At 41.3% G+C, this 22,817-nt stretch overlaps 1 protein-coding gene across 1 annotated transcript in view; it reads left to right on the top strand.

Moving 5' to 3' along the window:
• Positions 1–22,535, top strand: part of LOC116463229 (protein phosphatase 1 regulatory subunit 14C) — a 103,955-nt gene extending 81,420 nt beyond the window's left edge. The window contains exon 4 of the mRNA XM_032146241.2: positions 22,244–22,535. Within this exon, the coding sequence (XP_032002132.1) occupies positions 22,244–22,318 (75 nt within the window). The 3' untranslated portion in view covers positions 22,319–22,535. The remainder of the gene's footprint in view (positions 1–22,243) is intronic.
• Positions 22,536–22,817: the final 282 nt, after the last annotated feature.

Below are 22,817 nucleotides of genomic sequence, written 5' to 3'. Positions count from 1 at the left end.
CAAATTATACAATGATATCAAAGCCTATACATTGATAGGCATCCATTCATCCAGGATAACTAAGTCTGAGAGTAGGTGGCAAGAGGCATTTCTGGGTTCCAGTAATCTACCAGGTAATGGAAATGTCATGGACATGCACTGGTGCCAGAAAGCCATGGGTGATCTGGTTTGTAAGTAGAAATCGAGCAGTGTTTTCTAAAAGGCAGGCCTGCTCTGCTGTTCTTCTCGTATTGGCAGTAAGAAGGCAGAGTTTCCTTCTGCCATGATTTCATGGTAACTGACTTTCTGACTAGCTTTGGTGATGGCCATTTTCAACCATTTATTTAGCATTTAAACCGATCTTTTAAAATCATTGTTCAGTTTATGGATACATGGAAGTACATTCCTTCTGCACTGAGCTGTTTACAGTGGAGAGAGAATATAAATGGTATTTACAATAGAAACCAAATTGCTTGACAGAATGTGCTTTTTAGGGCATCTGCACTTGCTAGAGGAAGCAGTCATATTATTCATTTCAATGGGTCTGAGTGTGTGTCCATAGGCAGGGAACTCCTTTCTTATGTCAGACCCTTTTCATCTGGCCTCTCATGGGGTTTCCTCGAAAAAGACTGCAGTCTTGGGCTGGGATGAGGAACAGAGCTTGAATGCTAGACTCGTGAGTTGAAAAGACACCTTTAAAAAGTTGTCACGTTTAGAACAATGTTTCTGAATAGAGAAGGAATTGAGAAGGACAGACCAGAATCAGATGAAAACTACATTTTAGTGGCTGTAGCCACTGGCTACAAAAGCCTTATAATGTTTTAGTGTCATTGGGCAGGCAAGTGTTAAAGGATTGGGGTTTATTAGCCAGAAACATGTGTAGCTTTACTTAATAGCCCAAAGGATTTTGGTCCCATTATTACAGTTGCTCACATACTTTCATTAGGATTCTATGCACCAGACCTCATCTGCTCAAGGTAAAAGAGCTGTACGTGCTGGAGCTGGAATAGGACCCACATTTGAGTCCAAATCCTATGCTCTGTCAACTCCTCACTGCCTTTTTCTGAATTTTTACTGATTGAGCACAAGCTCTACTTTAGAATATTTATAAAGCTGATTAAGATTATCTTCATTGAGGAAAATCAACCCAGAAATGTTAGGTAAGCTTGCTGAAGACACGCAGTCATGAAGCAAAACTCTGCATTTATTTCCTGGCCTTCATTCAGCACTCTTTGTAAAGTTAGGGAACTGTCCAAAAGACTGCTCTCACTTCTGGCACCAATCACAAGTTCACACGTCCTCAAAACCAACTTCAGCTTTGATAATTTGCAAGAAGAATTCAAATATTTTCACTCATGGTTCTGGTTTATTACAGGGAAAGGTTATAGTCAAGGGAAGAGACATGTGGGACAGAGTCCAGGAAAGCGGCAAATGTGAATTCCTCCCTGTGGAATGGACAGCATTCTCTTAGCAGTGATGTGTGACAATATGCAGAAAGTATTGGCAATCTGAGAAGCTAACCTGAGCCTGGGTGTCCAGAGTTTTTACTGGGGCTTAATCACATAGACATAGTTGACTACCCATGTGGCTGACCTTGTCTCCAGCTGATACCACATGACCCAAAGTGTCTACTCTAAATCACATTGTTAGACTATCTAACTTGGCGCCATACCCCAAGTAAACGAAGATGCTTTTTTTTTCAGGCAGATATTCTAGGGGCTTAGAGCTCACCTCTCAGGAGGTGAGGGCAAGTTAAATTTTTCACTATACACTCTTAGAAGCAGGATGACCATGAGATGGTGATGATAACAATAACAATAATAGTGAAGAAATTAGATGGCAGTATAGGAAAAGCCACGTGGGCCTTGCTTTTGAGTGCCTTCTTTCTCTTGATAATTAATAATTGTTATTTTTATAAGAGACACAATAGAGGAGGCACAAGCTTTAAAGGGCAGTGGACCCGGTTAGCATTTTCAAATGATTGATTGTGATTTTATGGCCTTTTCTTATTCATTAAACTGAGAATGGCCAACCCTGTATTAAAAACAGCTCTACACTCTCTTCCTGTACTTAGACTTATCTAGACAAAAGAAAGAATATAAAATAAAAACAGTGTGACACATGACTTTAATTTCTATGTCTATAACAAAGAGAGTTATAATCAAAAGTCCCCAAAAGTCAGGAAATGGGTTTCTTTTATTTAGGCAAAATTCAGTTATTTGTAGCAAATAATACACTCCCTCATTGACAATGAATGAGAATCTTGGTGAAGTTATTTATACTTTAGTTCCTCAGTGATTTTAAAGTGGGAGATTATAATTTTGCCAAATTTACTCCATTGATTATCTACTGTGGCTGGATGATATATGTGAATTTTATTTTACATTGCCCAAACTGAAAATGTAAAGATTCTGAGACACCAGTTAGTAAGTGAGGGGAGAATTAAATGCTGTAAGATTGAATCTAGGGGAGGGTTAATGAACTGTTCTGCTGCATACAAATGGAGGTTGGAATTTGGGTAAAAAAATAAATTAGCCCAAGAACAATGGACTGAATCTATAAAATAGATTAATGGGACTTCTCTCACAGTGGAACAAATTACTGTTTAAAGGCAGGTAGTCTAGAAAATAAATGGACAACATCGTGTCAGTGGTTTTAAGTTAAAGGAGAGGGGGAAAAAACAGGATGTAGTTAAGACCTTCAGGAATTTGTGTTGGCAGAAGTCATTTTAACAATGGCAGCCACAAACCCTCACCCATAACAGATCCATAAGCCTCTTTTCAGATAATGAAAAATAGGATCAGTTCTGGTGTGCCCTGCCAGCAAATGAACATCTCGAAAGATAAAAACAACCCCTGCCCCCCAAAAAGAAGGGGGAAATTAAATGTGTCAGTGGTGAGTGATGGTGGGTGAGGGGGCTTGCTGTGGAGCTGATTCATGCCTGTAACTTCCAGGAGCAAATCCCTGTGTCACACTGAGTTGGGGAACACCCCAAAGCTGAGCTCATCAGTACTGATTCAACTGCCTGCCTGTTTGGCCTCATCCAGGAGTTTTCAGTGTGGTTTTTAAATGCTTAGCTGGTTCTTTGGGTGAGGACATTTTGCCATTAAGAACAATTTGCAGGTGTTATCCTCACCTTTTCCAAGAGGCACACACCACCTGCCCATTTTCCTCACTCATCTAAACTTTGAGGATCTGGAAATTCTTCCCTTCCCACCACCTGCTTCACACTTTGCCTGATTCCCACCCATCTGCTAATGTCAGGCTTTTTGGAAGAAGTGTCTGGTAGCTGCTTCACAGGAAACTCACCATGGAGTTGACTCAATTTGCTGTAAGTTGGCAGCCAGCCCCTAGGCCCGGGGCAGATGGCCCCTGTGAATGTACACCTTGAAGGAAGTAACTGGTCAGGGGCACAAAGAGGAGGCAACACATGGGGAGCTGCATGACCCATGTGGATCCCAGCCTTTGGAATCCTCATCCGCTGTTTCTCTCCCGTGTCCCCCCACCCTCTGCATAGGGAGTGGATGGGTTTTTTTGTTGTTGTTGTTTGTTTGTTTGTTTTTGGAAAAGCTGAGTGAGCATCCGCAGTTCTTCTGGGCACCCTTTATTAGAGCTTGTGTAATGTACACAGTCACTGCCATTGGTGAGACTGTTTCCTGAGCAGGGATTTTGAGCATTTCTTCTTTTGTCAGGAAACACTTCCAATCCAAGGGCCACTGCATAATATCCATTTATCTCATTTAGCTTTTTAAATGGCTCAAAATGCTGAAAAGAAGGACACAAGTATAGATAATGCACAGAACAGAGATTTGCAGTGATACTGTAGTTTCCCCTTTTCCTACTTTCCAATGGGCCCATCTTTTTAAAGCAGCACATTATCATCAATGAGAGGAACAGATGAATTACTTTGAATGACTAGGGAAGGCTACCAGATAGTTGGCTGTGGTGATAATTACAAAATGTGTGTCCATCTGCTGCTGCTGGTACTGGCTAGAGCAGGTGGGGTGCTGGGGGTGGAATACGAAAGTCATGGGCCCCAAGATGAACTAGTGCAGGGGGCAGAGCTCAGAGTAGAGTGTGGCCACTGTGATACCATGCCCCTGTGGCAGAGCCACGTGGTAGAAACTCCAGGGGGAGAGAAAGGACCTTGTGTTTTCATGGCCGCTGCTGCATCCCCTCCGAAATGTGTTTGGACTTCTTTCTTTCTTAGAAGTCTCTCAGCAGCATGTTGTATAAAGTCAGTTTTCCAAGCTCCCTGGAAATGTTGCTTGTCTTTCTATTGCTTCTTCGATGTCTCCTCTGTATTAGTACGTGTGAGTATGAAGGAACATCCAAGGGCCCACCCTTCCCCTAATGCTCTGTGTCTTCCTTCACCCCCCAAGTCTGGCTAGCTTCCAGTGCTCAAAGGGGCATGTCTGGAGCCTTCATAGTTGCTGGGCCAGTTGACACTTTGTCTAGTTTTTTTCCTCACTCAGTTGACATTTAAATATTTCAGTGTCTCCTCTCTCTTTTTCTTCACTTTTATGCCAGAGTTACAGGAATTAGTCGGTTCATTTGTACAATCCTTTACTCTGCAAAACTTTGAGCAGCTCTTCTTATTTCTTATGCACTCACTATGCTAGGAAGACAAAGATGAGTAAGAATTTTGGAATCATGTGGGGGTGACAAGTATGCACATGGATTATTTTGTATGCATTGTAACTGTGTGAAGAATATTTTGCAAATTTTCTTTTTCAGCTTGTGTATTTTGCCCAACATTAGGTGTCTGACATTTATCCTTGTTAATACAGAAAGCTGTCATTCATTCATTTTTATTACTGTATAGTATTTCTTTCTATTCATATACCATAATGTATTTATCCATTCTTCTGTTGATACTCAGGCTGTATTCAGTTTTTCATTATTATGAACAGTAGTGCAGTAAAATAACTATTATTGACCTGTTGCCTTCCTTGTGTACAACACCTTCTCCAAGAATATATAAGAAATGGAGTTGCTCTTAAATGTTTGCACCAGCATGCATGCCCACCAACAGGATATAAGAATTCCCTATTGAACTCATGATTTCTACACCTGGTATTGCTAAGTGTTAAAAATTTTGCCAATCTGATGCTATTTCATTGTTTCAACAAAATTTTTCCTGACTGCTAGTAAGGTTGAGACATTTTTTTTTCTTACTTGCTTATTGGGTGTTCGTGTTTCCTTCTCTGGGAATTTCCATTTTGAAATCTTTGCCCACTTTTCTTTTGAGTTGTTGGTGTTTTTCTTGTTGATTTTTAAGAGTTATTTATATATTCTAGATGACAATCCTTTGACCTTGATATAGGTTGCAAAGTTATTTTCCCAAACTGTGGAGCTTATTTTCACTTGTGTTATCTTTTGTGTACGGAAGTTTTAAATTTTAATTGAAGCCAAATTTATTAATGACATCTTTGGCTTGTGCTTTTTAAAAAACGGCTTGTTTAAGAATCTTTCATGACTGTAAGGTCTTAAATACAGTCTTCCTTATATTTGGCTTTGAAAGCTTTCACTTTCACTTTTTACACCTAGGTATTCAAACCCTCTTGAATTTGTTTTTGTGTATGGTGTAAGGTAGGGATCTAATGTTTTGGCCTATTGTCCCAGTCCCATTTATTGAGCAGTCAGTTCAGTGTACCCTCACTGCTCTGTAATCTACTTCTGTTGTATGTCAAGCTTCCTTATAAGTAGGGACTACTTCTGGCTATTTGTCTACCCCTGCATTTTGTCTCAATTACTAGGGCTTTATAATAAGTTCTTAATAAAGGTCCAATAAGCCTACAATTTCCTTATTCAAAGTGTCTTGACTATTCTTGAATATTTGTATTTGACTAGAATTAGATTAAATTTATAGGTTAATTTGGAGAGAGAAGAGATATTGATGATGATTTGTTCAGGACACACAAAAATGGACACTATAACTTCCTGAAGGGCAGGGACAGGTTGGAGGAACAGATGGGTAACAGTGAGTTAGTTCACTTTTGGTCATTTGAGACTGATCTGCCCATGGGACATCTCATGGAGATCTTTGGTAGCCCCAGAAAATTTGGGTCTGGATCTCAGGGTGAAACCAGAGCTAAAGATGAGATCTGAGTCACTAGTGTGGCTGGTAAAAGAGAGTGCCCCAAGGGGCCTGGGAACAGAGCTCTGGAGGCCAGCATTTAATCAGCAGGTGGTGGGTGGGAGTGCAAAAAGGGGAGTGAGGAGGGGCGGTTAGAGACCCAGGTAAAGAATGTACAGCAAGTCTTCACTTAACATCGTTGGTAGGTTCCTGGAAAATGAGATTTTAAATGAAACTACATATAAACAAAACCAATTTGACCATAGGCTAATTGATATACACAAGGGTTAAGTTCCTACGGCATATTTCTGGTCTCAAAAACATTTCCAAACTTCTAAATAAAGACCCCCAAACACTTCTAATATTAAACATTGAAATAAATGTGAGCTATATAGACATTTAAGAAAGACTAATAAAATCAAATTTGATAATTAGTCACACCGTTTGTGGTGAATCTGTGAGTGATAGTGATCATAGTGGCAGTGGGTTAAATACAGGAATAAATGTGTGCAAAGTGAAAATTGTAAGGAGCACCCCCCTCCCATCACATGGTTCCAAAATAATCAGTAACCAGTATGGGAGGCTGGCCAGGCACTTTCGGACTGCATTATTTATTGCCATGCCTTTGAGTGATCATCATATTCTTTATGATTTTTGTTTTATAATAATTTGTATTCATTTATTTTCCACCCCTCTTTTTCCAGTTCAGTGTTGCTAGCGGCTAGAGCTCATCCTGGCAGCTCAGAGCACGCACCAGGCAGGAACCAGCCCTGCAAAGGAAGGCACCCCATTGCAGGGCATGCTCACACCTGCACCCACATTCACTCACGCTGGAACGTTGTAGATATGGCAGTTCATGTAACACACACAGCTTTGGGATGTGGGAGGAAGCCAGAGGATCGGGATAAAACTCAGGCAGACATGGGGAGAGTGTGTGAACTCCCACACAGACAGTGGCTCTGGGGGGAATCTATTTTTTTCCCCAACCTTATATCAAAACAACGTGGAACAAACCAATGTTCTTGGAGGCCCTGCTGCAGAGGGAAGTAAGCGAGCTCCTTGAAAACTACCCCCAAAATTTTACTGCTATACACCCACTAGAATGACTAATATGAAAAATACTGACAACACCAAGTGTTGGGAAAGATGTGGAAGAACTGAAATTCTCGTACCCCGCTGGTGGGAGTGTAAAATGGTACAATCACTTTAGAAAACCGTGTGGGGGTTTCAGAAAAAATTGAGCATGCACATTCCACAATTCAGCCATTGCATTACTGAATATGGGCTCAAAGGAAATAAACAACAACAACAAAAACCATAAAAATATTTGTACAAATATATTCATAACAACTTTATTTGCAATGACGAGAACCCCAAACATTGATCAGCAGATGAATGGATAAACAAATAGTGGTCTAGCTATACAATAGAGTACTACTCAGCAATATAAAGGATCAAGCCAGCCGGGCTTGGTGGCTCACGCTCTAATCCCAGCACTTTGATAGGCCAAGGCAGGCAGATCACTTGAGGTCAGGAGTTTGAGACCAACCTGGCCAACATGGTGAAACCCTGTCTCTACTAAAAATACAAAAATTAGCCAGGCATGGTGGTGCACACCTGTAGTCCCAGCTACCCAGGAGGCTGAGGCAAGAGAATCGCTTGAACCTGGGAGGCAGAGGTTGCAGTGAGCTGAAATTGCGCCACTGAACTCCAACCTGGGCGACAAAGTGAGACTCTGTCTCAAAAAAAAAAAAAAAAAGAAACTATAGACGAACACAATAGTATCTAGTATTGGTGAATCTCAGAAATATTGAATGAAAGAAGCCAAGTAAAAAAGAATACATAAGAGGAATGATTTCATTTACATAAAATGCAAACTAATTTATAGTGACAGATAACTGGGTTTGAGACCAGATGAGCTCTAAAGGGGAATAAGACATCTTCGGTGGTGATGGAAATGTTTTCTCTTTGTTTTGTTGTCCATGCTGGAGTGCAGGAGCACAATCATAGCTCACTGCAGCCTCAAAATCCTTGGGATCAAATGATCCTCCTGCCTCAGTCTCCTGAGTAGCTAGGACTATAGGTGTGCACCACCACATCCAGCCAATGTTTTAAATTTTTTGTAGAGATGAGATCTCGCTTTATTACCTGGGCTGGTCTCGAATTCCTGGCCTCAAGTGATCCTTCTGCCTTAGCCTCCCAAAATGCTGGGATTGCAGGTGTGGGGCACTGCACCCAGCTGACGGAAATGTGCTGCATCCTGATATTCCTGGTGGTTTCCTGGGTATAACCAATTGTCGCCACTCATCAGTGATACACTTGAAATAGATGCAGTTTACTGTTCTTAAATTATTCCTCAATGAAGCTGATAAAGAGAAAAGGAAAGATAGGGGTCCTTAGCAGTGTCAAGGGACCTGGCTGGGGGCACTGGACGTGCCAATGAGGAGAGCCTTGATGATTCTGGGGGCTGCCTGGGTAGAATTTCAGTGGGCAGAAATGTCAGCATTCCACGCACTCTATTCTTCCTTTCCTCCTTCCCCTCCTTCTTTCTTCTTTTTTCCCCTGCTTTGCCTCCTTTTTAAATTCTTCTTTTCTAATTTATAAGACAGCTAGAATAGGAGGGAGATACGGAGGGCTCTGGAGATTTTTATTGTCCCCTTGGGAAGAGGCTACGGACAGAACTGAAGGAAAAGGTTAGTCGTACTCAGGGGAGAATTTCCAGTCTAGCTGTGGACACTGACCTTTGCATGTCTTTCGTCCCTCCTCCCATACTGGAAAATGAAAGGATTGTTGTGTTTATCATAACGCATTTTTGGTCATTTTAGTTTAGCTTGTAATTAGACTACAATTACCTAACCCGGTTGCTTAATAATAAAGACTACTCACCCCAGGCAGCATGGTGCAAAGGGAATTGTGCCCTCCACCCCAGGGTGGTGATCATCCCAGGTCCCTTTGGCCTTTATATTAACCTACGGTTTGAATCTTGGTCTGACCATTGAGCTGCTGTGTGACCCCAGACAAACCTCTAAACCCTTGTGAGCCTGGTTTATAATACTTGTAATGATCAAATGAGACAGTATGTGAAAATAAACAGAGCGGCTGTCACATGAAAGGTGCCCAGTAAGTATGTGCTGTATCTGAATCCCTGACAGATACTCAGTACCCGTGAGAGCACTGTACTGTGCCAAGCAAACTAGAAATGCACACACATTGGAAAGAATAGTCTCGGGTGAGTGAATGCATTAAAAAGGTCCATGCGGTGCATTCTCAGATCCCAAAATAGTGCCCAGGACTGAGATGAGAGGTGGGGGCCCAGGAGTTTACTGAAGAGAGGACCTTTTCGTTATTTTCGGTGGGAGGGTAAAACTTCACCTGCAGTGTGACAGCGGCCACATCCAAAGACTCAGAGGAGCCAGCATGAGGAGGAGGAGCCGAAAGCGGAGGGAGGTGGTTGGTGCCACTGTGTGTGTGTGTGTGTGTGTGTGTGTGTGTGTATGTGTGTGTGTGTGTGTTTAGCCAGGAGGGAGCTGTTGGGAAATGCCACTTAAGGAATGTTTTCAAGTGCAATTCAAGCACTTCCTGATGTGAAGAATAAATACGATCTCCTTTGTAGTCCCTTGAGAGGGGAAGTCGCACAGTCTGGGTGGCTCTGGAGTGGCTGATTTTGGTCCTGGGCTGTTGCTCAGGCTGTGGGGAGGAGCAGTCCCAGGCAGGAATCTGAGGAAGGAGCTACAGGGACTGTGGCCCTTGGCCAGGTGGGACAGAGAGCCTACTGTGGATTTTCTCAGCGGTTAGAACCTCTGTTGTCTAAGCTGGGAAAACTGACCATCACTGAAGGAGAAACTGGCGGAACACTGACAGCTTCCTCAGAAGAAACACATGTGTGCTGCGCTCAGCCTGACGTCCATGCCCCAGCCTGAGCACCCATGGTCTCACTTGGTGTCACACAACATACTTCTCCTCTGTCTTCAATGTCAAACCTTTCCCATGGCGAAAATGGGCAGGGGTGGGGCAGGGGGGATATAAGCTACATTTTTCTTCGTGTGGTCAGAGTAGCATATTCTTTTCTTTGTTGTTTGAAACGGAGTCTTGCTCTGTTGTCCAGGCTGGAGTGCAATGGTGTGATCTCAGCTCACTGCAACCTCCACCTCCTGGGTTCAAGTGATTCTCCTGCTTCAGCCTCCTGAGTAGCTGGGATTACAGGCATGTGCCACCACGCCCTGCTAATTTTATATTTTTAGTAGAGGCAGGGTTTCACCATATTGGTCATGCTGGTCTTGAACTCCCAACCTCAGGTGATCTGCCTGCCTCGGCCTCCCAAAGTGCTGGGATTACAGGCGTGAGCCACCGTGCCTGGCCCAGAGTAGCATATTCTTGATTTGAATTTGTAGACTGGAAAGTTCAGTGTAGTCTGATGATGATGATGATGATAATGATGATGACAGTATCAAGCACTTGTACAGCAATTACTACTCTCTAAGCACTTTTCCAAACATGTAACATACAGTAATTCATCTCATCATTTAATCCTTACAGCATGCTTGAGGTGAGGTCTTATTGTCATTGCTCCTATTTATAGGTGAGGAAAACTGAGGCATGGAGAAAATGATTCATTTCTAAGTGGTGCAGAAAGATCTGAACCCAAGTCATCTGACTCTAGAGTCCCTCTCGTAGGCATGTGGCTACACTGCTTCTTACCATGTGTGTGTATATTGGGTGACTCCTTCCTGGCAGGAACAAACCCATTAGGTTTTTTTAGGCATCTGTTTCAAAGGGTCCTCCTTTATTTGTAAGCCAAAGCTTTTTCTTCTGTTTCTCTCCTTCTTGCATCATTATACGATCCATAGTCCTCAGGACACAGGGCCCCAGCCTCATCACAAGCAGTACATGCGACAATTTGTCCACCTGCCGTTCTGTCACTGCCCAGGGCTGAGCACAACAGCCCACAGAGAATGCTTCTGCTGAGAGGTAAATTCTAAGGTGTGGACCCAGGATCTCTTAGGTAGTATTTTGAGACGTATTTGGAAAAAAGCTACCGATGCAGTGTAGAAAATAGATACTGCTTGTCTTGAAAACTAGGTCAAGGCAAATGTTTGTTTGTCTTTTAAAAATTATGGCAGTTAGCTGAAATTGTATTTCAACTGCTAGGAAACTAGAATGGCCAGATCTTAGAAACTGGTGGAGAGGCAGTCAGCTAATAAAAATTTCCCTGGAAGGAGTGATGGGGGAAGGAGAGGAGAGGGAGGGAGGAAGGAAGGGGAGGGAGCTGGCCCTTCCAGAGCAGTCATTTCCGGATTCTGTGGCTTTTAAATGAACACAGAGGTCTTTCGAGGCCTCTCGGAGCTCTGGCTGCCTTCTGCAGTCTTTGGCTGTGAGAGGCAGCATGGGAGGAGCCTGAACTGGCCTGACAGGGGCTGTCCTTTGCCCGCAGGGCACCCGTGCACCCCCAGCTGCAGCTCATGCCATATGTTGGCAGGGCCTGTGTTTCTGTGTCTTCTTTCCCAGCTGGCCTGGGAGCTCCTGGAAGGCAGGGCCTCTGCCACCTTCTGCTCTGCGTCTCAGCACTTGAGTAGAGTCTGGCATACACTCTACTTAGATTAGAGCATGGGCTCAGTACATATTTATCAAATTCAGTTGGCATCAAGAAGTCTGGATTCAAATATTTGCTTTGTGATCTTAGGCAATACTTGTAATGAACTAGAATATCAGTATTTTTGATCTGTAAAACCTCTACTACATTGGATTAAATACGGGAACATGTAAAGAGGCCACACAGAGGAGGCCTTCAATCAGGGTTTCCTTCTTTTTTTTGGCAGTCGAGTGTAAGCAGTGTCAGATCCCCATACAGAAACCACATCCACCAGGGAGTTCCTCATTGATCCCCACCCATCCTTTCAGCCAGGGACTGAAACTTCAAAAAAGAATGGATTCCCTTTTTAGAATATTGCAAAAGATCATGTCCTTTATGGTTAAAGAATTGCCTTAAATAACGTATCATTTTCACTTGAATATCCTGCAACAGGGGAACACTTGTGTTCATCCTTTCTTTCAGCACGTTCAATGTATGTACAAGTTACGTGGAAGGAGGCTGTATAAAGGTAGTGGTGAAACATCAGCTTGGAGACAGCCTGGTTTTTAATAAAATGCACACAGAACTTTTATGAAGACAGACATATTCTGGGACAGAAAGCAATTTTCAAATTTAAAAAGATTCGAGCCATACAAAGTGTGTTCTTTGATTACAGTGGAATTACATTAGATATAAGTAACAGAAAGATTATCTGGAAGATCTCCAAATCCTTAGAAACTAAATGACACATTTCTAACCCACAGTCCAAAGAAGAAATTAAAAGGGAAATTAGAAGCTATTTTAAACTGAATGAAAATAAAAGCCCATCATATCAAAATGTGTGAGATGCCACTAAAGCAATCCTTAGTGCTGCTGGGGGTGGGGGAACATATAGCAGTAAGTGTTTGCATCAGGAAAGGTCTCAAAGCAATGGCCTGAGCTTCCACCTTAGGAACCAGGAAGAGGAGAGCAAATTAAACCCAAAGCAAGGTGGAGAAAGGAAATAATAAAGATAAAAGCAGAAATCAGTGAAATAGAAAACAGAAAAACACGCTGGGCACAGTGTAATTACACGCTTGTAATCCCAGTACTTTGGGAGGCCAAGGCGGGTGGATCACTTGGGGTCAGGAGTTTAAGACCAGCCTGGCCAACATGGTGAAACCCCGTCTCTACCAAAAATATAAAAGATTAGCTGAGCGTGGTGGTGCATGCCTGTAATCCCAGCTACTCGGGAGGCTGAGGCAGGAGAATCACTTGAACCTGGGAGGTGAAGGTTGCAGTGAGCCGAGATTGTGCCACTGCACTCTAGCCTGGGTGACAGAGTGAGACTCCATCTCAAAAAAAGAAGATAAAAAAAAGAAAACCAATAAAGAAAATCAGTGAAACAAAAGCTGACTCTTTGAAAAGGTCAATACAATTGATAAACTTGTAGCCATAATGATAAATGGAACTAAGGAAAGGAGACACATTACTAATATTAGGAATGAGAGAGCTGACATCACTACAGATTCTACAAATATTATGAACAAGCTCGTGCCAGTAAATCCAACAACTTAGTTGAAATAGGCCTGATATTGTTACCAGTGGAGAGTGTCCAGGTTCTTGGCATTTTGAACAAAGAATTGGACAAAACACACAAAGCAATGAAAGAATGAAGCAATGAAAGCACAGATTTTCTGAAACGAGGGTACACCCCACGGAGTGGGAGTGGGCTGGAGCAAGTGGCTCAAGAGTGCTGGTTACAGAAACCTCTAGAGGTTTCCCATTGGTTACTTGGTTAGACCCTATGTAAATGAAGTAGTGGCCTGCAACCAGTCTGATTGGTTGCAGAAGGTGACCAATCAGAGGCTGAAGTGAATTTTCAAAGTTACACCCCTGTGCAGATGAAGACTAGGCCTGTGACCAGTCTGATTGGTTGCGGGAGAGGACCTATCAGAGGTACCTTCCATTTTCATCTGCAATGCAGAAAGTGGGAGGGTTGGAAAGAGAACAGCCTCTGATCCTTTTGTTACCTGAGTGTGGAAAGTTAGGGTTTTCCTTTTGATTCACTTCTAGTCAGTCTGTGCAAATCAGCCTTGGGTTCCCTGCCTCCAGACCCTGTTCTCCTGCCTCAACATTGTAGTATAATAAGAAATACATATTTGCTCTCTGCTCCAGGTCCTTGGCACAGAACTCCTAAAACTCTTACAATTTCCTGAGCAATCAGTTGCTGTGTACATCTTTTGTTCTAATATTTCATCATTGACCTCAGTTCTTGACCCAGATCTAATCTGTTGGAATTTCCTGGGTGATAGGGGTGTCTTTTGTTCTAATGAGGAACCTCTTGGTGGGTGCCTGAGTGGGTGCTGGTCACCAGAAAGACCAAGCCACAGTTAGAAACTTGGAACTTTCAGCCCTACCCCCATCCTCCAAAAAGAGGAACGGGGCTGGAGATGGAGTTAATAATTGATCATGCTTATGTGGTAAAGCCCACATAAAAATCCCTGAAGAACTATGGGGTTCAGAGAGCTTCTGGGTTGCTGAACATATGTATGTGCCGGGAGAGGGGCACAGAGAGGGCATGACAGCTCCATGCTCCTTCCCCCAAGCCCTGACCTGTGTGTCTCTTCACCTGCTGTTCATCTGTATCCTTTATCACATCATTTATTAATGTAATAAGTAAATATAAGTGTTTCCCTGAGTTCTGAGAGTTGCTCTAGCAAATTATTGTACCCACAGAGAGGGTCATGAGAACAATTCATAGCTGGTCAGCCAGAAATATAGGTGACAACCTGGGACCTAGAACTGGCATCTGAAGCTGGAGTCAGGCTTGTGGGCCTGATACTTTAACCCGTGGCATCTAACTCTAACTCCAACTCCAGGTAAATAGTGTCAGAATCAGCCAGGCACAGTGGCTCACGCCTGTAATCTCAGCATTTTGGGAGGCCGAGGCGGGTGGATCACTTGAGGCCAGGAGTTCGAGACCAGCCTAGCCAACATGGCAAAACCCCATCTCTACTAGAAATACACAAATTAGCTGGGCATGGTGGCACATGCTTGTAATCCCAGCTACTTGGGAAGCTGAGGCACAAGAATCTCTTGAACCTGGGAGGTGGAGGTTGCAATGAGCCGGGATCATGCCATTGCATTCCAGCCTGGGTGACAGAGTGAGACTCTTGTCTCAAAAGAAAAAAAAAAGTGTCAGAATTGAATTGAATCGTAGGACACTCTGTTGATGTCTTCTGGAGGATTACTTGATGTATGCGGAAACCCCCCACCCATATTTTGGTGACATAAAGTATTCTGTGTTGAGTGTGGGAGTAGGAAAGAGAGTTTTGTTTTTGCTGTCTCATACAGGAAAATTTCTTAATAGGTACAACCTTTCAAAACCTCCCCTCAAACACACAACCCAACAAAACAAAACAAAACAACAACAACAACAAAAAACCCTCTAGGCCCAGATGGCTTCGGTGGGGAATTTTACCAGACATCTAAGAAAGAAATCCTACCAACCCTACATAAACTCTTCCAGAAACTTGAAAAGGGAGGAATACTTCCCAACTCATGCTATGAAGCTGGCAATACCCTGATACTAAAGATAAAGATATTACAAGAAAAGAAATGTACAGACAAGTATTTTACATGAACATGGATGTGAAAATTCTGTCAAATTGAATTCAACAATATGTAAAAAAGCCATCATGATCAAGTGGGGTTTATCCCAGGAAGGCAAGATTAGTTTAACATTTGAAAATCAATGTAATTCACCACATAAAAAAACTAGGAGGGGGAAAAACCCCTCTAATCATGTCAGTAATGGAAAAGCATTAGACAAAACCCAGCCTCTATTGCTGATACAAACACTCAGCACACTAGAAATAGAAGGGAACCTCCTTAACTTGATAAAGAATATCTGCAAAAAACCTACAGGTAACATACTTACTGGTGAACAACTGAATGCTCCCCGCTAAGATCAGTAACATGGTCAGGGTATTCACTCTCACCACTTTTATTCAACACAGTATTGCAGCTTTTAGCCAGTACAGTTAGGCCAAAAAGAAATACAAGGCTTCCAAATAGGAAGAAGTAAAATTGTTTTCATTCATAGACAACATGACTGTATAGAAAATTCAGTAGAATCTACAAAAAATCTCCTAGAACTAATATGAGTTCAGCAAGCTTGCAGGATACAAGATAAATATATGAAAATCTATTGTATTTCTCTATACCAGCAACAATTGGCAATAAAAATGTACTATTTACAATAACATCAACAATATTAGATAGGAATATATCTGACAAAAGATGAACAATATTTGTACACTGAAAATTATAAACCATTGCTGAGATAAGTTAGTTCTTAACTGAGAGTAGAGATAAATCATGTTCATGGGTGAGAGGATTCATTAGTGTTGAGATGTCAGTTCTCCCCAAATTGATCTAAGATTTAAGGCAATCTCAGTCAAAACCCCAACAGGGAAATTTACAAGCTGATTCTAAAATTCCTTTTTTTTTTTGAGATGGAGTCTCACTCTGTCACCCAGGCCGGAGTGCAATGGCACACTCTTGGCTCACTGCAACCTCCGCCTCCCGGGTTCATGCAATTCTCCTGCCTCAGCTTCCTGAGAAGCTGGGATTACAGGCACCTGCTACCATGCCTGGCAAATTTTTGTATTTTTTTAGTAGAGACAGGGTTTCACCATGTTGTCCAGGTGGTTCTTGAACTCCTGACCTCAGGTGATTGAACCACCTCGGCCTCCCAAAGTGTTGGGATTACAGGCATGAGCCACCACACCCAGCCCTAAAGGTCTTAAGGAAATTTAAAGGACCTAGAATAGCCAAAACAATTTTGAGAAAGATCAACAAAGTTGGCAGACTAACATTACCTGATTTCAGGATTTACTATAAATAAATTTGTACTTTTCAAGACAATATGGTATGGGTATAAACATAGACAAATAAGTAGATCAGTGATTCAGCCATTCAACTCAGAGATATTTACACAAAAGAAATGGAAGCATATTCCGTACAAAGATTTGTACATGAATGTTTTAAACAACTTTGTTTATAATAGCCCCAAACTGGAAACAACCCGCATTTCTACCAACAGGTGGATAGATAAATTGTGGTACCTCTTTATGATGGATGCTACTCAGCAACAAAAAAGGAATGAACTATTAATTCATGCAGCAGTGTAGCTGAATCTCCAAATAATAGTGCAGAGTGAAAGAAGCCACACTAAAAATTATCGTGTTATGATTCTATTTATGTAAAACTCTCGAGAAGGAAAACTAATCTGGAGTGACAGAAAACAGGTCAGTTTTTTCCTGGGAATGGGAGGAGGGGTATTGCACAGAAGCATGAAGAAGAAACTTCTGGAGGTGTTGAATGTATCCATGATGTTAGATCATGCAGATAGTATGCCTGTGGTGGATGTCTGCCTTAAATATGTTCAGCTTATGGCATTTCAATTATGCCTTAACAAAGCTGTTAAAAAAAAAACCAACTCACTGGGAACCTTGTGGCTTCTTCCCCAGCCATTCTACTCAAACCTCTCTCATCTAAGACTCACTGGCCCTTTCTTGCCCAAATATTTATATTTGTCTCTGTCCTTGATTTACTTAACTTCTCATTGCACTTGACTTAGGTGAGCAACTCTTTCTGCTAGAAACACTTTTCCTTCTTGGCTTCTGAACAGCACATTCTCTTCGTTTTTTCCCCCAGCTCTTGTGGCTCCAACTCCTCTAGCAAACCTCATTTGTTAGAGGGCCTTTGACCCTATCTTCCTCTCTATTTATACTCTACTCAACTCCAAGGTTATCCCACCTAGTCCTGCAATTTAAAGCAGCAGCATCTGTACATCCCAACAGAATTTTCTGGGATAATAGAAAGAGTCCCTATTCGCATTGTCCACACGGCAGCCACTAGCCGTCTGTGGCTATGGAGTACTTTGAAATGTGGCTAGCGTGACTAACAAATGAATTTCAAATTTTATTTATTTTATTTAATTTCAATTTAAATAGCCACATATGGTTAGTGGCTACCGTATTGAATAGTCCAGGTCTAGATCACTGTATGTTTACAAACTGTGGGTGGGAACACATTTGCTGGTCTTGACTTTTATTTTTTCAGAATAAAATAAGTTCTGTTTTTCACAAAATATTTGTTTCAGGCTGGTATCTCCAGGGTTCACACATAGTTGTTTCTTTCATTTGGTTTTGTATGTAAGTTGAAAGGCACTCATCTAGATGCCGATGATGTCCGTGTTAATGTTTTCAACCATGAGCTGAGGCCCAAAGTCATATTTGTCATCCTGACATCTCATCACAAATCTGTAAGCCTGCTGTTTTTCCCTCCAGTTTTCCCACATCTCTGCAAATGGCACTATCTTTTCCTCCAGTTGATGCGGAACGGTGACCTTAATTTTCTGCTTTCCTGTGCCCCCTCCCCGCCACACCCTACTCCCACACTCAGTCCAGCAGCAAGGTCTGTTGGCTCTGCCTCCTAAATGGGTCCCAGGTCTTCCCACTTGTTTCTGTCTGGGTTTCTATCAACATACTCTAAGCCCCTGGCATCTCTTGCCTGGAGTACTGCCATAGCTTTAAACTGGTCTGTGATTCACTGTTATCTTTGTAAGACCCACAGTGGCCAAAGGAATCTTCCAAAGCCATAAATCAGATGCTGCTGCTGCCCTACTCCAGAGCCTCCAAGAGCTTTCCACTGTGATGCTCTGTTGTCACCTTACTGTGCTTATGAGGCCCTGGTGACTGGGCCCAGCCCTCCGCCACAGTCACCCTGGCCATTCTATGCCAGGGACTTCCACTTCCTTGCTTATTTATCTTCAGGGCTCTGCACATGTGCTGTGACCTAGGCCCCCCAGATCTTCCCAAGATGGCCCCTCTCTGTTAATTTGTCTTAACTCAGAGGTGATTTCCTCAAAGGAGCAGCACTTCTCTGACTAAATAAGTGTCTGTACCCAAGTCGGAGTGATAGTATTTTAGGAGTAAATGAGATACATTGTTACTGAAATAGAGTGCTTTTGAGTAATAGGAGCCAAGAGCCATCAAAGTATTCTTGACTAGAGATCCTTGAATTTTCTCTGCAAATCATCTGTAATCAACAAAATCCTTCTGTGCAAGTGATACTGCCAAGTTTCTGTATGGAGAATAAATATTGGTCTTGCTATTTTTTAACTTACTCGACTGAGCACCCCATTATGCAAATTTAATGAACAGTTTAAAATATGCATATTATGCACAATAGTGTATTAAGATATAGATGTATAAATTATGTTAATATAAAATTTAAAATGAGTATTTCATTAATATGAATATATCATATGCACAAGGCAAATAGCATTTAAACTTTTTAATCTCTGAGATTTATGTACATCATGGTTAGCTTTGTGAGAAAGTTTGAATTTGATTTAGGTTACCAAATTTGATTTTAATTATCCAAATTTAAGTTTGATTGTCCTGAAGAGAAAGGGTCTGTAGGGTCGATTATTCCTTATGTAATTTTAGTCTTTAGTCCTTACTTTTGAAGATGTGTTATTAAAATAGTGCAGAAAAATTACCAGTTATTAACAAAATATAGGGTTTGTGATTTTTGACCTTTGCTTTAAAGAAAAAAAACAAGCTTACATTCAAATACTGAAACTTTTTGTACTAGTCATATGCATAACAGATTCCAAAAACAACAAAATTGAAACTGTATGTGCAGAATACTATGTATTGGTTAAACTACATAACACAGGAGGCAATAGGAAATGCATTTACATTTGCAAAATGAAAATTGAATATAAATAGGAAAATGTGGCATGATTTTATCCTAGAAAATTATTTAAATCAGAATAGACAGTGTTCAGAAAATTAAAATAAGGCCTCCATTTTACTTCACTTGTATTTCATTCTATACAAGTTCAGAAATGGTGGTGATTAAAATATTTAAGTCACTTTACAGTCTTCTGGGATAGCTCTCCAAAGGGAATAATCCAAGCTACAGACAAAGATTTATACACAAAGACATTAGTTATGGCATTGTTTATAATTTTGAAAAGGCAGGAGCCATCCAAATATCCAGTGGTGGGGGGAATTAAGCAGATTGTATAACATCCTTACAAAAAGATTATATAACCACTAACATTAATTTTTAGGAAGATTGTTTAATGTGAGAAAAAGCATCTGACATAATGCTAAGTGAAGAAAAAGGATATATTTATATGGTATGGTCTTAATTAGGTGAAAACAATATCCACAGAAGAAAATACATTAATAGTAGTTAATTCTGAGGACTGCATTGTTGCTGGTTGTATTTTCCAGGTTTTCTAGAAAAAACACATAATACTTTTATAATAGGGAAAAGATTATTCATAAAAGAAATTTTGGTGCTAATAAAATATTAAATATTTAGGGTTACTGTGCTTTAGAGCCAGAGAGTAGTGCAGGGCTCATTTAGTCTAGGAGCTCATGAGTGAGGGTTATAATTGATAAGGGAGATTGAGAGCTGTTTTTCAGATGGCTCCATGGACAGCAAAGTTTCCTGGTGTTTTTGCTTTCAGATAGTCCCTGATGTGCTCAGTTCTGTCGCTTACTATCTGTCACTTGTTGATCAGAAAGTCTGACTGGCTGTTAGCTTTGTATTTGACAAATATAAAACAGGAAGACCAGGTAGTTGTTACCTAATAAATATGACTTATTTGGCAGCCCAACATTTTAAAACAGGAGGCAACAATGACAGATTCCTGATTGTGTAAAGTGGGAACCATTCTGGATCATTTTTCAATCTTTAGGTTCTGATCAATTTACAGGTCATGAAATCCTTTTAGTGAGTCTTCCCTAGCATTACTTTGTAAATGAAATTAGAGTAGAATAGATATACCAGAGTGCATGGCATGTAGTAAGTATCCTGTAAGTTTTAATTTCAGGTGTGTGTTTGTAGGTACTGGATTGTAACATAAAGTGTGTTTTTGTTTTGTTTTGGTTTTTTTATCTATAGTTTGCTGTCAAAAAAGTCCAAAGACTCTTAGTGTGATCTACACCAGTGGTGTGCAGTATTCTCCAGTGATAAGTAGCATTAGTGTCACCTGGGAGCTTGTCAGAAATGCACCTTATTGGGACCCACCCAGATCTACTGAATCACAAACACTGGTGGTGGGTCCCAGCACTGTGTGGTCCTTTAATGAGTCCCTGTCTTAGTCCATTTTCTGTTGCTATAAGAGAATATCACAGGCTGGGTATTTTATTATAATAGAGGTTTATTTAGCTCACTGTTTTGGAGGCTGGGAAGTCCAAGAGCATGGCACTGGCATCTGGAGAGGGCCTTTTTGCTGCGTCATGTCATGGTGGAGATTATCACATGGTGAAAGGACAAGTGTGTGTCAGCTCAGGACTTTCTTCTTCTTACAAAGTCACCAGTCCCAACTTGGGGGCCCTACTCTGATGACCTTATCTAATCCGAACTACCTCCCAGAGGCCCTACCTCCAAATGCCATCAACATATTAATTTGAGGATTACGTTTCCAATACATGAAATTTGGAGGACACATTCAAACCATAGCAGTCCTCCTGGTGATTCTGATGCACACTCAAATTTGAGGCACACTAGTCCAGCCTTGCCATTCTTGGTGAGGTTCAAGGACTAACACTGGCATCACCTGTGAGCTAGTTGGAAATGCAGAATCTCAGACCCCAACCTGGACAGGCTCACTCAGAGTCTGTGAGATCACCAGGTAATTTATTTGCATGGTAATGTTAAATAGCTCTGATCTCAACACAAATGCCTCAGGGGCCAAGTAGGTCATGTCAGTAGTGAAAGTAGCCTGGTTTCCCCCCTAAAGAAAGTAGGACATTCCTCAGGGATCTAGAACTAGAAATACCATTTGACCCAGCCATCCCATTACTGGGTATATACCCAAAGGACTATAAATCATGCTGCTATAAAGACACATGCACACGTATGTTTATTGTGGCACTATTCACAATAGCAAAGACTTGGAACCAACCCAAATGTCCAACAACGATAGACTGGATTAAGAAAATGTGGCACATATACACCATGGAATACTATGCAGCCATAAAAAATGATGAGTTCATGTCCTTTGTAGGGACATGGATGAAACTGGAAAACATCATTCTCAGTAAACTATCGCAAGGACAAAAAACCAAACACCGCATGTTCTCACTCATAGGTGGGAATTGAACAATGAGAACTCATGGACACAGGAAGGGGAACATCACACTCCAGGGACTGTTGTGGGGTGGGGGGAGGGGGGAGGGACAGCATTAGGAGATATACCTAATGCTAAATGACGAGTTAATGGGTGCAGCAAAACAACATGGCACATGGATACATATGTAACAAACCTGCACACTGTGCACATGTACCCTAAAACCTAAAGTATAATAATAAAAAAATAAAAAAAAAGAAAGTAGAACAATAAGAAGGCATTGTGGTGTGAAGTTTTAGTATTCTTGATTTGTTTAAAAAAATCCTGTATTACACCAGTGGGGGTTAACACATTCAACTAAATTCATCAACTAAGGTTAACTGCAGTTGACATTAATTACTTTAAGCAGATATTTAAGCACAGAATTTTAATAGTGACCCTCATATTAACTTCTTCTGATCTCTTTTAGGAATTTATCAAAGAACTGCTTTCTCGGATAAGAGGCATGAGGAAACTGAGCCCTCCGCAGAAGAAGAGTGTATGATTCTGGCACAGGGTGAAACTCTCCCAGAGACGAAGAAAGGTCCTGGGATTTGTACTTCATGAAGACTTTTGTGAAAGAATAGGTGTCCTTATGAGCAACGTTTTTTTTTTTTTAATTTTTTTGGTGTGAAGGTGGGGGGCTCTATTAGACGTTTATTCAAGAGTGTTCCTTTTTTGGTTTTGAAGGTTTTGTTAATGTAATATTTTAATAGCAAAGATATCATGACTCCTAGCCACAGCCTAACCAAGGATTATCAAAGGAGGTGGACACTCAAGGAAGGGCCGCACCAGGCTGCGTTTTCTGCAAGGACTCAGATGTTCAGTACTTTATGATACAGGGAAGATAGTTTTCTTACAAGTAGTTTGGTAATATTTTTTTCTTAAGTTGTATATTTGACTCAGCTGTCAAATTTCTCATACTTGTATATATCTACACACAACTAAGTTAAAATGTTGATGTGAGTTTTATTTCACATGGATGGAATAAACTTGTGGTCGTC

Source organism: Hylobates moloch, unplaced genomic scaffold (assembly GCF_009828535.3).
Source record: "Hylobates moloch isolate HMO894 unplaced genomic scaffold, HMol_V3 SCAFFOLD_29, whole genome shotgun sequence".
NCBI lineage: Eukaryota > Metazoa > Chordata > Mammalia > Primates > Hylobatidae > Hylobates > Hylobates moloch.
Note: the sequence above shows the minus strand (reverse complement) of the source record. Positions and strands in the feature narration are given on the sequence as shown.